The 13067-nt window shown below is 43.1% G+C and overlaps 2 protein-coding genes across 3 annotated transcripts; one reads left to right on the top strand and one right to left on the bottom strand.

Annotated features, from left to right (window-relative positions):
• Nucleotides 1–181: 181 nt before the first annotated feature.
• Nucleotides 182–4666, top strand: gpr75 (G protein-coupled receptor 75). Its single transcript, XM_086093898.1, has 2 exons — nucleotides 182–543; nucleotides 703–4666. The coding sequence occupies exon 2, from the start codon at nucleotides 781–783 to the stop codon at nucleotides 2419–2421; it is 1641 nt and encodes a 546-aa protein (XP_085950024.1). The 5' UTR covers nucleotides 182–543; nucleotides 703–780; the 3' UTR covers nucleotides 2422–4666.
• A 913-nt stretch (nucleotides 4667–5579) lies between these two features.
• On the bottom strand, nucleotides 5580–12400 carry erlec1 (endoplasmic reticulum lectin 1). 2 transcript variants are annotated; one of them, XM_086093891.1, is made up of 14 exons: nucleotides 12081–12400; nucleotides 11891–11995; nucleotides 10780–10860; nucleotides 10595–10672; nucleotides 10446–10509; nucleotides 10191–10234; nucleotides 9888–10111; nucleotides 9682–9814; nucleotides 7369–7527; nucleotides 7240–7299; nucleotides 7046–7170; nucleotides 6888–6965; nucleotides 6732–6807; nucleotides 5580–6137 (listed from the first exon to the last, which is right to left on the bottom strand). In XM_086093891.1, the coding sequence occupies exons 1-14, from the start codon at nucleotides 12219–12221 to the stop codon at nucleotides 6066–6068; spliced, it is 1440 nt and encodes a 479-aa protein (XP_085950017.1). In that variant the 5' UTR covers nucleotides 12222–12400; the 3' UTR covers nucleotides 5580–6065. The 2 variants fall into 2 exon arrangements, with proteins under 2 accessions (XP_085950017.1, XP_085950016.1); XM_086093890.1 differs by having other exon boundaries at nucleotides 7369–7530; nucleotides 12081–12399.
• Between the last annotated feature and the right edge of the window lie 667 nt (nucleotides 12401–13067).

Below are 13067 nucleotides of genomic sequence, written 5' to 3'. Positions count from 1 at the left end.
GTGTTCTGTCCTCACCTACCGGATTGGACCTCGCGATGGGTCAGTTCTGGCCCGCAGTCAACATGTTTTACACCACTGCGCTAGCTGCGCTGCAAACGACAACCAAAATAATAATCCTATTTCTAAATTAATGCTATAAAAATTAAGCATGAAAATATTTTTCCAATACACGACTAGTTGAATGCAGTGCTTGCTGCTCTCGTTCGCATGCGTCGCTGTGACTTCATGTTTTTGTGTGTGCGTGTGTGCGTGTGTTTTTTTAACCAGCGCACGTCGGGTGGCTCCTGTGTAAAAAGAATGGAGACATCGTTAAGAACACGAGAAACCTCCCCGCAACTAACAAATGGTTGAATTTGCTCGGTGCACGCACGCCTCGGATTGCAACGAAGACGACGAGATGCATTTATTGTCTGTGTTTCGAAATGGCGTTTAAATGGATCTTTTTCCCTTCGAAGCTGCGGTGCGTTCACGGACCGCAGCTGCTTTCTAAAAGCGAAGATGGGCTTTGTTAAATAATGATCTGCGAAGGAATGACTAAAGACGGTAAGATTTGTATATATTTGAGCTCTCAAGAAAATGATACGTGCACGAAAATTTTACGTCACGTGTTTGTGCACGCGCATCGTTTTTCATCGCTCCACTAATCAGCATGAAATCAGATTTTTAGTGAGCAAACATTGCTAATTCGTTTGTCTCTTTTAGGAGGCAGCAATGGTGGCATCTGCGTCCTCCTTTTCAGAGGAATAATGTTTGCCACTTTAACGGTGGGCGGCTAATAATATGATGAACAGCACGGAGACGCCATCAGAGCTGGCGGGTGTGCCCAAGCAAGTGCACTTAAATGGCAGCCAGGCGTCACACAGCCCCCCAGTTTGGGCGGTCGTCCACACGGCCACCTTGACCTTTTGCTCCCTCCTCCTCGTCTTCATCTTCTGCCTGGGCTCCTACGGGAACCTGGTGGTGTTCCTGTCCTTCTTCGACCCGGCCTTCCGCAAGTTCCGCACCAACTTCGACTTCATGATCCTCAACCTGTCCTTCTGTGATTTGTTTATTTGCTGTGTGACGGCTCCAATGTTTGCCTTGGTGCTCTACCTGGATGCGGGCGGCGTGGACGGCGTGTCCAAGAGCTTCTGCTTCGCTTTCCACCTGACCAGCTCGGGCTTCATCATCATGTCGCTGGAGACAGTGGCGGTCATCGCCCTGCACCGGCTACGCATGGTCCTGGGCCAGCAGCCCAACCGCACCGCCTCGTTCCCCTGCACCCTGGCCCTCACCGCCCTGCTATGGACGTCCAGTTTCACCATGGCGGCCCTGCTCACCATGCGGGCGTACCCGCGCAGGGACGGACCCTGCTTACCCCACTTTGGTCTAGGAGGGGGGAGGGCCAGGTTGGTGCTGTACGCATACCTTGCAGACTTTGCTTTTTGCGTGGCCGTAGTATTCGTATCCTATCTGATGATCGCCCAGACCTTGAGGAAGAACGCGCAAGTCAGGAAGTGTCCCATTATCACCGTGGCGGCCACGTGCACCCCGCCCCCGCCACCTCTAGCAGCCACAGGCTTTGAGGGGGCGCAGTGTAGGGGTCAGAACCCCTTGTACCGTAATCAGATGTATAACAAGTTACAAAACGTTCAGACGCACTCTTACGCCAACAGGACCAAGCAAGCGGTGGTCCCGGGGGCAGCCCAGGGCGCCACCTGTTGCCAGCTGGTCTCCACAGTCAACTTGGCCACCGCCAAGGACTCCAAAGCTGTTGTCACCTGCGTGGTCATCGTGTTCTCAGTGCTGCTGTGCTGCCTGCCGATGGGGATCTCCTTGGCGCAGGACGTCCTGTCGCCAGAGAGCAACTTCGCACATTACCAGTTTGAACTGTGCGGCTTTGTCCTCATCTTCCTCAAGTCGGGCATCAATCCCTTCGTGTACTCGCGTAACAGTGCCGGCCTGCGCCGCCGCGTGCTCTGCTGCGTGCACTGGGTCGCGCTGGGACTGCTGTGCTGCAAGCACAAGACCCGCTTGCACGCCATGGGCAAGGGCAGCCTGGAAGTCAACCGGAATAAATCCTCGCACCACGAGACCAACTCGGCGTACGTGCTCTCGCCCAAGGCGCAGAGGAGGCTGGTGGACCAGGCGTGCGGGCCCAGTCAGTCCAGAGAGTGCGCCGCCGCCAGTCCCAGGGGCGCGCGGAGGCCTCGCCCCGCCAGCACGTCCACGCCCATCAACACGCGCATCGAGCCCTACTACAGTATTTACAACAGCAGTCCTTCTGCCGGGCCCAGCTCGCCCACCAGCCTCCAACCCGCCAGCTCGCAGACGTTCGCCTTCGCCAAGTCCTACGTGGCCATGCACTACCACACTCACCAGGACGCCCTGCAGGACTTTGAGAGCACCTCTGTGCAACAGATCCCCGTCCCCTCTGTCTGAACATATTTAGAATCAGTGCTACGTTTACATGCAGCCAATATTCGGGTTAAAGTCAAAATGACGGTTTCTGAAACATGTGAGCGGACAGAGTTTTCCTGATCTAAACAACGACGCACGGACGTCATTACGCAAATAGACGTCATTTCCGCTTTTAAGTCTCTACAGTCCATAAAATACATTATATTTATGTCACTCGCCACACAGATTAAGTACTCCGTTTCCTCCTCGCTCTAAAAATGTTCCGTGCTGCGTCACCATGTTTGTTTACCTCTATTTGTGTATTTCCGACGGTTTGCGCGCCTTATATTTACACGTATGTGTTTATAGCTACACACTGTGGCATTTTTTGCCATAGAAACAGAAGACGACGTCAAAACGCCACAGAGAAATCACTACAATCAAGTTAGGCTTGTTTCGTGAGTGGAAAGGTAAGATGGCCGCCGTACATACAAGTGGCGCGTTTGGAAATACACTCACTGGTTCACTCCGACCATTTGAAAACTCAGTGCAAATTTGCCGTTCGTAAATTCAGAGCGCACCAAAAGCGCTAGTACTAGGCGCTCCGACTGGCTACATGGTGCGCCAGTGCGTCGGGCAGTAGAAGATGGAAATGGTACTAGCAATATGCGAGGGTTATGGCTTGACCGGGGATAGAAACGGCTTGCTGAACTTAACTAGCTGTGTGGGGCGGACTAGCGAGTAAATTACTACTGAGCCGAGTTGTTGTATGTACTTTAACGTTAAGCTATTTGGTATAAGCTATTTACTAGCTATTATAGCTAATTTAACAGCTGTAGCTACAGTCGGAGAGCAAAAGCTGCATCATGGCTGTGTTGCTAACTTGCGTTTTTCAATAAATGGGATCACAGCACACTTTGACTCTGAAAATAGGCACTCTCAGTGTACTAGTCTATAGTGTACAGACTTCAGAGCATTTTTTACGTTTAACGGAAGTACAAGTACCCTGATCGCGTCTATATAACTAAATACTCATTTTAAAAAAGGGGTAACCCAGGGGTCTTATTCGAGCATACACTGGTTTTTGCACATTTCCATGCCAACATTCAGGTTTTGGAAGGGTTATTGACTACCATGTAAACATATTGTAAGTATCTTAAAACCATGCTAGAGCTGTGCGGTATTTTTTCACCTCTAGACTTTTTCATTTCGTTTTTTTTAATTAATTTTTTTAGACAATAATTACTGAAAATAGTTAGGTTCCATATATTTGAGCACATGTGCTTCACTAATGCTTCGGTGCAGAAAGAACTGGTCAGCCAGGAAAGTACGTGTGCAGATGTTTGTGGAAGATAATGTATACAGAGTGATTTTCTTTAGTGAAGTACTGTACTTGTTTTGAAGATTTTTAGTCTGGTTGGCACAGACTATAATAATTGGTGACGGCGAATTGTCTGATTTTAATCACATGACAATATAATTTTTTTTAGCAACATGAACACGATTTTAGGGTGGTGCTGTGTTTTTTTTTTGTTGATGGTAACTCAAGCAAGATGGCGTTTTTTTTCCCCCTTGAGAAATTATTTTGATTTTGGAGATGCAAGGATTCCGCCCAACAGCGACGATTTCTTAAAAAATGTGTCTAAATTTTCCTTTTGGCGAGGTGTCCACTGCATGCAGAACAAATACAGATTCACACAGTAATTGGATGGCTTGGTAATGAAGTGCCGTCTCCACGGTCGAAAATGCAATGCTTTTACTATCATTATGGGGGCTCACTTTTTTGCTTCACACTCTGGGCTGAATGGGTGAGAGAGACGAGGCAGCCAATCAATGTTGGCAAGGTGACCATTGCAAATCTGAAACCATATTGATCACTACTGCTTCTGCTACTACAATATATATGCAGTATTTGAAAAAAACAAAACTCTAATATAAGCACTATAGTAACTTGACTTTTGTCATTCATTTTATGAACCCCATTCCCAGAACAGAGTTGATTGAAGACTCTAAATTGGCTGTAAAAATGTGTGATTGTTTGGTCTGTGTCAGCCTGATTAACAGGCTACTCATCATAATGACAATGTATTTGACAAGTGGCATAGAAAATGAATGTAAAAACTTGGAATTGAAAGGTTTTTCACTGTTTATGACTTTTCGAGTACTTAGTAATGTTCCTAAAAATCTACCTGCTGTGTTGCACATGCACGTGCTGCTACAAGGATTTCGAGGATTTATTTGTAAACCCCATGCACACTTTTTAACCTAATAAATGTCTGGCAAATGCTGTGCGGCTTTGCTTTCGTAGTTCGAATTAATTTCATTGCATTTACTTGGGGAAAAAAAAGCCTTAATGTTTTTCTGACTTTTGTTTAATTTTAATGATATGTTTATGGAATAAACTTTCTATTTTATGAATATTTATCAGATTTTTTTCTGTCATTAAAAAATCTGAAAAAGTTCAAAACATTCAGTAAAACAAAACAATATTCAGAAAAACTGATCTAAAAAAAATCCATATATATTTATATATGAAAAACAGAAAACAAATCTGAAGAACCGAAAACAAATCCATAAAAGTACCCCCCCCCCCAAAAAAAAAAATATATATATATCAATGATTCCCCAAAAAATAAGAAAAAAAAGAAATAAGAAAAAAAACTTTTTTCCTCCCCAAAGGACCTTTTTTCACAAAACTTGGAAGCTAAGGGATCGTTGTGTATATCGACTTCCGGTCCATCCTTTCTACTGCTAGAAACACGATACCCCGCACACCTTTGCCGACGGAAAAAAGAAAGGGTACGCAGTTGTCCACGAGCAATTCATCGGTAAGTACGAAGGTAAAGTAAAGAATGTGCTAACTGTTAGCCTAATTCATAGTAGAGAGGACCTTGGTAAATGATATTGATTGTGACGTTTGTGGAAGGGCACACTTATGTACCATTCTGAAGCGGTTCGTGGAAGAAAATGAATGGATCAAAGTAAGACCTGTAGAAACGCGCAGTCTCCATTTGCTTGCGTTGTCTTGCTAGTAGGAGGGTTTTAAAAATGGGACTAGGGATCGTTTTACATACATACCAATGCAACTCAAAATGTTTCACACAAGCGTATTGGTTTTGTCCCTGTGATGACAAAGACCATCAAGTTCCTAGTGAGCTCCCATTTTAAAATACCCCTTAAACAAAATTCAGAATGCGCCATAAAGTTATAAAGAAAATTTTAATCAAACTTGCATTTGCATTTACTGATGCATAAGTTACACTCACCCTTAATAACATGAATAAAGCACACTTTCTCACTGTTGCAAAATTTAAGACAAAGTATCCACCAACCATTTGCGATCGCTTGCTCTCACACATACACACACAGTAAATCAGGATTTTATACATTATAAAATCTTTTCAGCAATAATATGAAATATGGAGAGTAAATCTCCATTCTTGAGTGATTAAAAAATAATAATTAAGCTACAAACCCAGCTAGGTGCGACAGTGACGTGGTTTGATCGATGAGGACATCTGGATCATCTCTTCAGCAACCTCAAGTCCAGCTCAAGATCACCACAGTTTGAACTTTTCTTGGTCTTAAGTTTTGCATCATGAGTCATGACCATTGGTCTGTCTCTCTGTCCTTTTTTCACTGCTGTCTCACTTGGGCTTCTCCGCTTGTACTCATCTTCGGGCCTTTTAGCTGGAGATAGACAGAAGTCCGTGTTCATCTGCCGAGTCGAGAATCCTGCATATGACTGAAGATTCAACCTGAGACAACAAAATGGATTTCATGTGGTTAAGGAAACTGTAATGTAATAATCCACAATACAATTTCCTGTCAAACGGACACATCAAGCGAAATGTTTTTTATTAACTCATTCACTGCCATTGACGGCTATAAACGTCAAAAATTCATTTGAACTATTCCCATTAGTTTAACATTTTTTTTCCACTTTTGTTAACAATAGTATGAAAATATACATTTAGAACAGATATAAAATTTGTGATTAATCGTGAGTTAACTAGTGAAGTCATGCGATTAATTACAATTTCAAATTTTAATCGCCTGACGAGATGATTATTAAAAATTAGGGGCGTCAGGCGATTAACATTTTTACTCTTAATTAATCGCATAACGTCAACACTCACGATTAATCACACATTTTATATCTGTTCTAAATGTACAATAAAAAAATCTTGGTTTTCATACTCTTTAACAAAAGTAGAAAAAAAAAAGTTCAACTAATAGAAATAGTTCAAATGATTTTTTGACGTCTATAACCGTCAATGGCAGTGAAGGAGTTAAGTAGCATAGAAAATGTACAAAGGCGATTAACGGCTTGATGAGTACGGTATACTTACTCCGAGGACGTATTGGCACGTCTGAGGTTCCAGCATATAGACAGTGACCGCATGTGGAGACTCGGACTCTTTACATCTGATGGAAGAGCAGGAAGAGGGAGTCACTACGGAAACTTCAGGTTCGTATTCAATCAACTGACACAACTGTTGACATACTTCAATTTGACAATAACTTGGCGGGGCTTTCCCGTCAGATCGCACACGTCTCCATGGCCGTAGAAATGGGAGACCAGCCTGCAGAGAGGCATGAAAAAGGTCGACATGGATAACAGGGCTTGCTATTGATTGAGGATCAGTGTGCATGGAGTACAGACTTGACTTTCTGCGCTCCGCTGTCTTTTAGCTGGTAAGATCGAGCCACGTTCTTGTTGGACCACTCGGTGTGCTCCTCGGCATTCCAGCTACCAACCACCACAATGTTCTTCGGTTGCTCCTTATCCTGAAACACCAAAGCGATATCAACTCAGTGCAAACTGGATCAGTCAAACGCGACCAGTTACATCCTCACCTCGTGGTACTGATGGACGTGTTTCCCGTAACAGAATTCATATTTCCACCATCCGACCCCCTGAAACACACATCGGAACATTTGGCGCCTCTGAATGAATCCCGTCGAGCTCGGCTGACGATGCCTCACCCCGTGCAAACAGTAGGAGCCGCTGAGGAACTCTTTGACGAGCTGCTCGTCCGTCAGGCGTGATATGTGGGTGGTGCCCACAGCCACCTGCGCCTGCCCGCCCACGGCGATGGGTTTGTGTGTGGAAGTGAAGGCTTCCTCTCTCGTTGGTGGCGTATCCTGCTGTAACCACAGCACAAAGCCGTCAATAAAGACATTTAAAAAAAATATATATAAATAAAATAAAAAAAAGACATTCCAATCATTGTTTGGTCTTTAGTTTGAATTCTGATAGGTTTCCCCTGATCATCTTCATTACTTCAAAATTCCAATTAGGGGTGGGAATCTTTTACTGCCTCACAATTTGATTCAATTTTGATTTTTGGATCTGATTCAGAACGATTTTCAATTCAACATGATTTGATTGAAAATGATTTCTGCTTCAACCTATACATGTGCAAAGAATCATGATTTACTCCAGTCTGCTTTGCAAGACGGGATGACAAATGGAGACATTAGTGTCACGTTTTTTTTTTTTTTTTTTTACATTAACTCATTCACTGCCATTGACGGCTATAGATGTAAACATTTTTAAATGTTTTCCACTTTTGTTAACAAGAGTATGAAAACCTAGGACATTTTTTTTATTGTACATTTATAACAGAAAATTTGTGATTAATCGTGAGTTAACTATTGGAGTTACTAAAAATTAGGGGTGTCAGTCGATTACATTTTTTAATCGTCATTAATCGCATAGATTAACTAGTTAACTCATGATTAATCAGACATTTTATATCTGTTCTAAATGTACAATAAAAAAATTCTAGGTTTTCATACTCTTGTTAACAAAAATGGGGAAAAATGTTAAACCAATAGAAATAGTTCAAATGAATCTATAGCCGTCAATGGCAGTGAATGAGTTAATTAAGTTTTTAATTGTAAGGAAAGTGCCTTTTTCTACAGTCCTGCTACTTGCGTCTCCTCTAACCTCATGATCCACGTGTGTGACGGCGAACTGATGTTACATGCGGTATATCTGGTCATGTTTTTATATATTTTCATTACATTTTCTTGAAATCTACTTGGGTGGTGGCCAGTTTACTTGGGTGGCCCGCCCAAGTATTAACATGGTGTGGGAAACACTGAAGTGTGTTCCGGTGTTGCCATTTCTGTTTAGCACTCTTATATCCAACTGTTAGTAAACGCAACACAGGTCTCGCAGAGGGGAGAGACGTTACGTGCGGGCTGGTTGCGTGTGTTCTTGGCTTTTTTCTGCTAGCCCCTCGTGATTTGTATTCTAATTTCCCGCCGGCGGCTACGGCCAACAGTAGCGCTTGTTAAGATCAATACAAGGGTGAAATCCCAACCAACGGCGTTACAGTATGAAAGCCCAACTATGGCATGACATGGGGACGCGACTGGATGTAGCAAGTAGGATTTACTTTTATATTTGAGAAGTATAGCAACTGTTTGTAATTAGTAAAAGTGACCGGTATGCATCGTTTGTGTTTTTATATCCCGCCCCCGTAAAGAGGTTTCCGGTTGCCTTTAGGAATAATGACAACCGCCGCCGATGGTATGGAGGGGAATTACTTCTCACGCATGCGCTGAAGGTGCGTAATAGTCTAGGTTGGTGCGGTGTGTATTTACGTCATTTTTTTACGCGATGTGCTAACGTCTGGGCCGACGCCACAGGGGGTAGGCGTCGGTTACATTTGGCCGACGTCGGATTGGTGTATCTTGTTAAAATGCCTAATATCATTTATCCCTAACACACGGGCATAGGCCCTTTCTACACTGAAAAACAAAACAAAAACCAAACAACTTGTATTGGCATGACTTGATCGTAACCTTTTAGGCCAACTCGGTTTCAGCAGGGTAACAAGATGGCGTCCATATGTCATGTGACCAATCACGCTGTGACGCCATCTTGTTAACATGCTGAAACAGAGTTGACCAAACTCTCTCCATATACGGCTCTGGAATGAGCGGAACAACATTGCCCCAAAGTGGCCAAGTAGTGTACAACACGCACAACGCTACCACTCAAGAGGGCAATACAGAATTAAATCAATTAATAAAATCAATTTGGGACATTTTATATTGATTCTGAATCCTAGTAAAAAAAGAATCGCGATTATTATGTGAATCGATTTTTTGGGGCACACCCCGAATTCCAATGCATGTAATATGAGCCAATTACTTTGAATACTCAAGGACAGTGAATGAGGAACATTCTACACAGTAGCTTTGACCTCAACCATTTATTTTCACTAGTACTTGACCCCAACCATTGCTTTCAGGCCCTTGATACAAGACTGGTGAACAGCTGACCTCTCTGTGCTCTGCAGTGGTGCTGAAAGGAGGCTTGAGCTGCTCCTCATCAAGCTGGGCGAGTCGCTGAGGCCGCAGCGGCGAGCCAGCCAGGGCTTGGCAGAAGATGGCGTTCACCGGGGACGACTTGAACCTGCGCATCACATAAATAATCTGCTGTACCCGCGTTGTGTGAGATGATGAATAGTAGTTTTGAGAGTTTCCACCTGTATTTCGGGTGCGCGCAGAGCAGGGGGGTCAGCACCACCGCTTCATATTCGCAGGTGGTGACCTCGGCGATGGACAGGATCTCATGTTTGGCCTCCGGGTGACACACGTACAGCACGGACGCGGAGCGGGGCTCGTTATGCTTCAGCAGGCAAGGTGTTCCGTTTCCCATCTTCAGTGAGTAATAAGGAGTCAGCTGACCTTCTATGTTCTTAGACAGCACCTACAAGACAACACGTACGATAGGAGTCACATTTATAGCGGCAAATGGAGGGACTGTTCAATTTGTCAATCTTACTTACGGTTTCAGGTGCTGACTGAGCCGCGTCTGTCTCTTCAACTTTAGCTGACATGAGAATTTTATATTAGCACAATGAAACAAATGATGCATACCAAGGCTTAAGCATTTGCAAAATATATAACATAGGGAGAAATGAATTTGCCTTCAGGGAGTAAAATTAGAACACATTATGATTAATACACCGTTCACATTTCTGGATTAGATTTTTTTCTAATCTCATTTTTAAATACTTTTAGAGAATGAAAATAAAACATACCCATTTCTTTACTTTTTCTTTTCCCTCCTAAATTTCCCAAGAAGTATTCCTGAACACGTATTTTCTGTTGATACACACATCATCAGTATTATTATTAAACTCTCAAAACAGTGTTAGCTTTACATTCAGGCTCTTCTGTGAACACCAACCTGACCCGTCTCCTTCTCTTCATGATACTGCCTTACATGTTTTCCATGACATACTTCATATGTCCAGTAGGATTCAATCTGCCAGCCAATGATGAAAAAAGCTTTTAGTTACACACTACCAACCTTGCATATACTCCGCTGGTGTAATCAGACAAAAGCAAAAGTGAGAGGATGATAAAGCTTACTCTATATGAGCAGCTGCTTCGTTTGAACAGAGGCTCCAGAAGTTGTGATGGATTTGGTCCGCTGTACTCCTTATCATAGTCCTAAAGTCAGGAAAGTCAAATGAGCCGAAATAAGACAAATGAATTCGCATGAGCTTACAATGGTAATCATTCTGACCTGTTAACATTTCACACAGGAGGCCTGAGCTGAGATTCAAACCCGCGGCCTGTGGAATGTGAGGAAGATGGAAGCACCAACCACTGTGCTGCAAGATTTATGCTATGCTGTACAGTACAGAGTACTGAGCCCTGACCCTAATAGTGAAAATCCACACGTCATCGACACCTTCCCAAAAAGGTGTATAAATGCCTAGAGACCACAAGATGGCAGTAATGCACTAGCACTATATTTTTACAAGACAGGGCCTGAGAAAATGAGGCTCCTCCCCTCACTTCAACATAGTTCTTTATTTAACAGCAAGATGGCACAAAATGGGGGCAGAGGGACTTTTTTAAAATCAGACTATGGCTTTGGCCTGTGCACATATGTTTAAAAAAAACTGAACAATTTTATTAAAATAAAAGTCAAATAAAATGAAGTGGATATTTTGCCCTGACTTGCCGCCCAGCGCTATTTAGCCGTGAATAATGTGACAACTACAAGTAACATTTCTGTGCCAAATGAAAAACCTTGTGGCCGAGTGATTAGCGCAGTCGCCCGGAAAGTACTGGGTCACGAGTTCAAATCCCACTCTGTACATTTTTTTCTACTACAATTTTTTTGACGCAAAGTGTGTCCTGCTGCCTGATAACCCTGCGCTGAGGTTAATGGTTAGGGTTCGGTGCATGACTGGTTTGGCAATTGACCAATCAGAGCCGTTCACGGCAAAACAGCACTAGCAGGTGAGTTGCAGGTCGCGGCAAAAGTATCCACTGCCTAAATAAAAATTGCACCTTTAAAAATGTTTGTAAATAAAGAGTTGTAAAAGACTAAATGAAAATATAATTGAATTAAACTTGAACTTATCTTCACTGTCGTTGTTAAAAAAAAAAAATCTAATTCTTGCGTACCACTAGAGTGAGCTGTGTAAGGTGTGTAATCAAGGAACAAAGTGATTAATGCAACCATTACCTCTTCTCCAGATGTCAACGAAGGTAGGAGGCATTTGTATTTCTCCTTCTCTAATGTTGTCATAATGACAAAGTTGTCTTCCTTGTAAAGTGCGCCTGTAGTGGGCTGACATACACAGATAGAGAGCTCAGGTTAAAGCACGCATTTTGTTAACAACAACGCTTGAAAAGCGACACCAAGTAAACCATACCAGTGTGAATTCAGCCCCGGGCCAGGCGATTTTGAAAGGAATTTCATCCGTGAAGGAGGGCTGACTGTCCCCGTGTCCTAAGACGCTAACGCAGATCTCCAGAAGCCCAACGACAATCATCAACACGAGCCCAGCCATCATCTCCCTGTCCGGCTGCTGAGCGCCAACTGGGCGCTCCTCATGTACAACTCCAACCTGCCAATTCAAAAGTGGTCCGAAAAGATCCGGGTTGATATCCGTTTAGGACTTACTTTTGATTATTTGTGATGTCAACACAGCAGCAAAATACAGGAAGTGAGCTGTTAATATGCCACGTCCTTTTCCGGCTGTTTTTTTCGGGATGAAATAAAAGCAGCGACATCCAGCGGCAGCATCTGGCCAAGACATTCAATTATTATTATTATTTCCCCCTGTAAATCAATCAAAGGGGGAAAAAGTTGAACAGTGTACGCTGGCTTGCATACATTTAACAATTGTTTACGACTTAAAAATGCTGCCAAAGCCTTTTATGTTTTTTTTGTTAGCGAGTTTATTGCAATGATGTACAAAGATGCCACTACCTCTACTACTGTACTCTTACTAGGCTCGGGCCTACTATTACTACTACTACTACTACTACTACTACTACTACTACTCACCGTCACCATCATGGTAATGATAATAACGATAATACATACTACTCAAATAACACATTGTAAACAAACAAATACAAAATTAAATGTAATTCCCTTATCTGCCCTTAAGGATAGACCCATTTAGTGTTCACATGTTGTGCCTTGATTTGCGTTGGTCCCGCAATTATTGGTTCATCTTCGTTTTATAACAGCAAATAATGTCTGTGACTTGAACACATTGTCGTCAGTTGAAGTGTCGACAACAAAATGTTACGTTTCGCCTGTAGGTGGCGCTGTTGATATAAGAATGAGCCACCCTTGAGTGGGACGTGATGATAACAGTACTGACTGTGATACAAAGAGAGAAGGATTA

The sequence above is a fragment of the Leptonotus elevatus genome, chromosome 13 (genome assembly GCF_054856555.1).
Source record: "Leptonotus elevatus isolate MCC_2025b chromosome 13, RoL_Lele_1.0, whole genome shotgun sequence".
In the NCBI taxonomy this organism is placed as follows: domain Eukaryota; kingdom Metazoa; phylum Chordata; class Actinopteri; order Syngnathiformes; family Syngnathidae; genus Leptonotus; species Leptonotus elevatus.
The sequence above is the reverse complement of the archived record's forward strand: the minus strand, read 5'-3'. Positions and strand labels throughout refer to the sequence as shown.

What these genes read in the sequence shown, in the direction of transcription:
- erlec1 (XM_086093890.1), bottom strand. Translation starts at nt 12,221, where the DNA reads ATGATGGCTGGGCTCGTGTTGATGATTGTCGTTGGGCTTCTGGAGATC. An exon ending in AAGAGAAGGAGACGGGTCAG is followed by an intron (nt 10,510 to 10,594) that starts GTTGGTGTTCAC and finishes GTGTATCAACAG; the next exon opens with AAAATACGTGTTCAGGAATA. An exon ending in AGCGGAGCGCAGAAAGTCAA is followed by an intron (nt 6,966 to 7,045) that starts GTCTGTACTCCA and finishes GCCTCTCTGCAG; the next exon opens with GCTGGTCTCCCATTTCTACG.
- gpr75 (XM_086093898.1), top strand. Translation starts at nt 781, where the DNA reads ATGATGAACAGCACGGAGACGCCATCAGAGCTGGCGGGTGTGCCCAAG.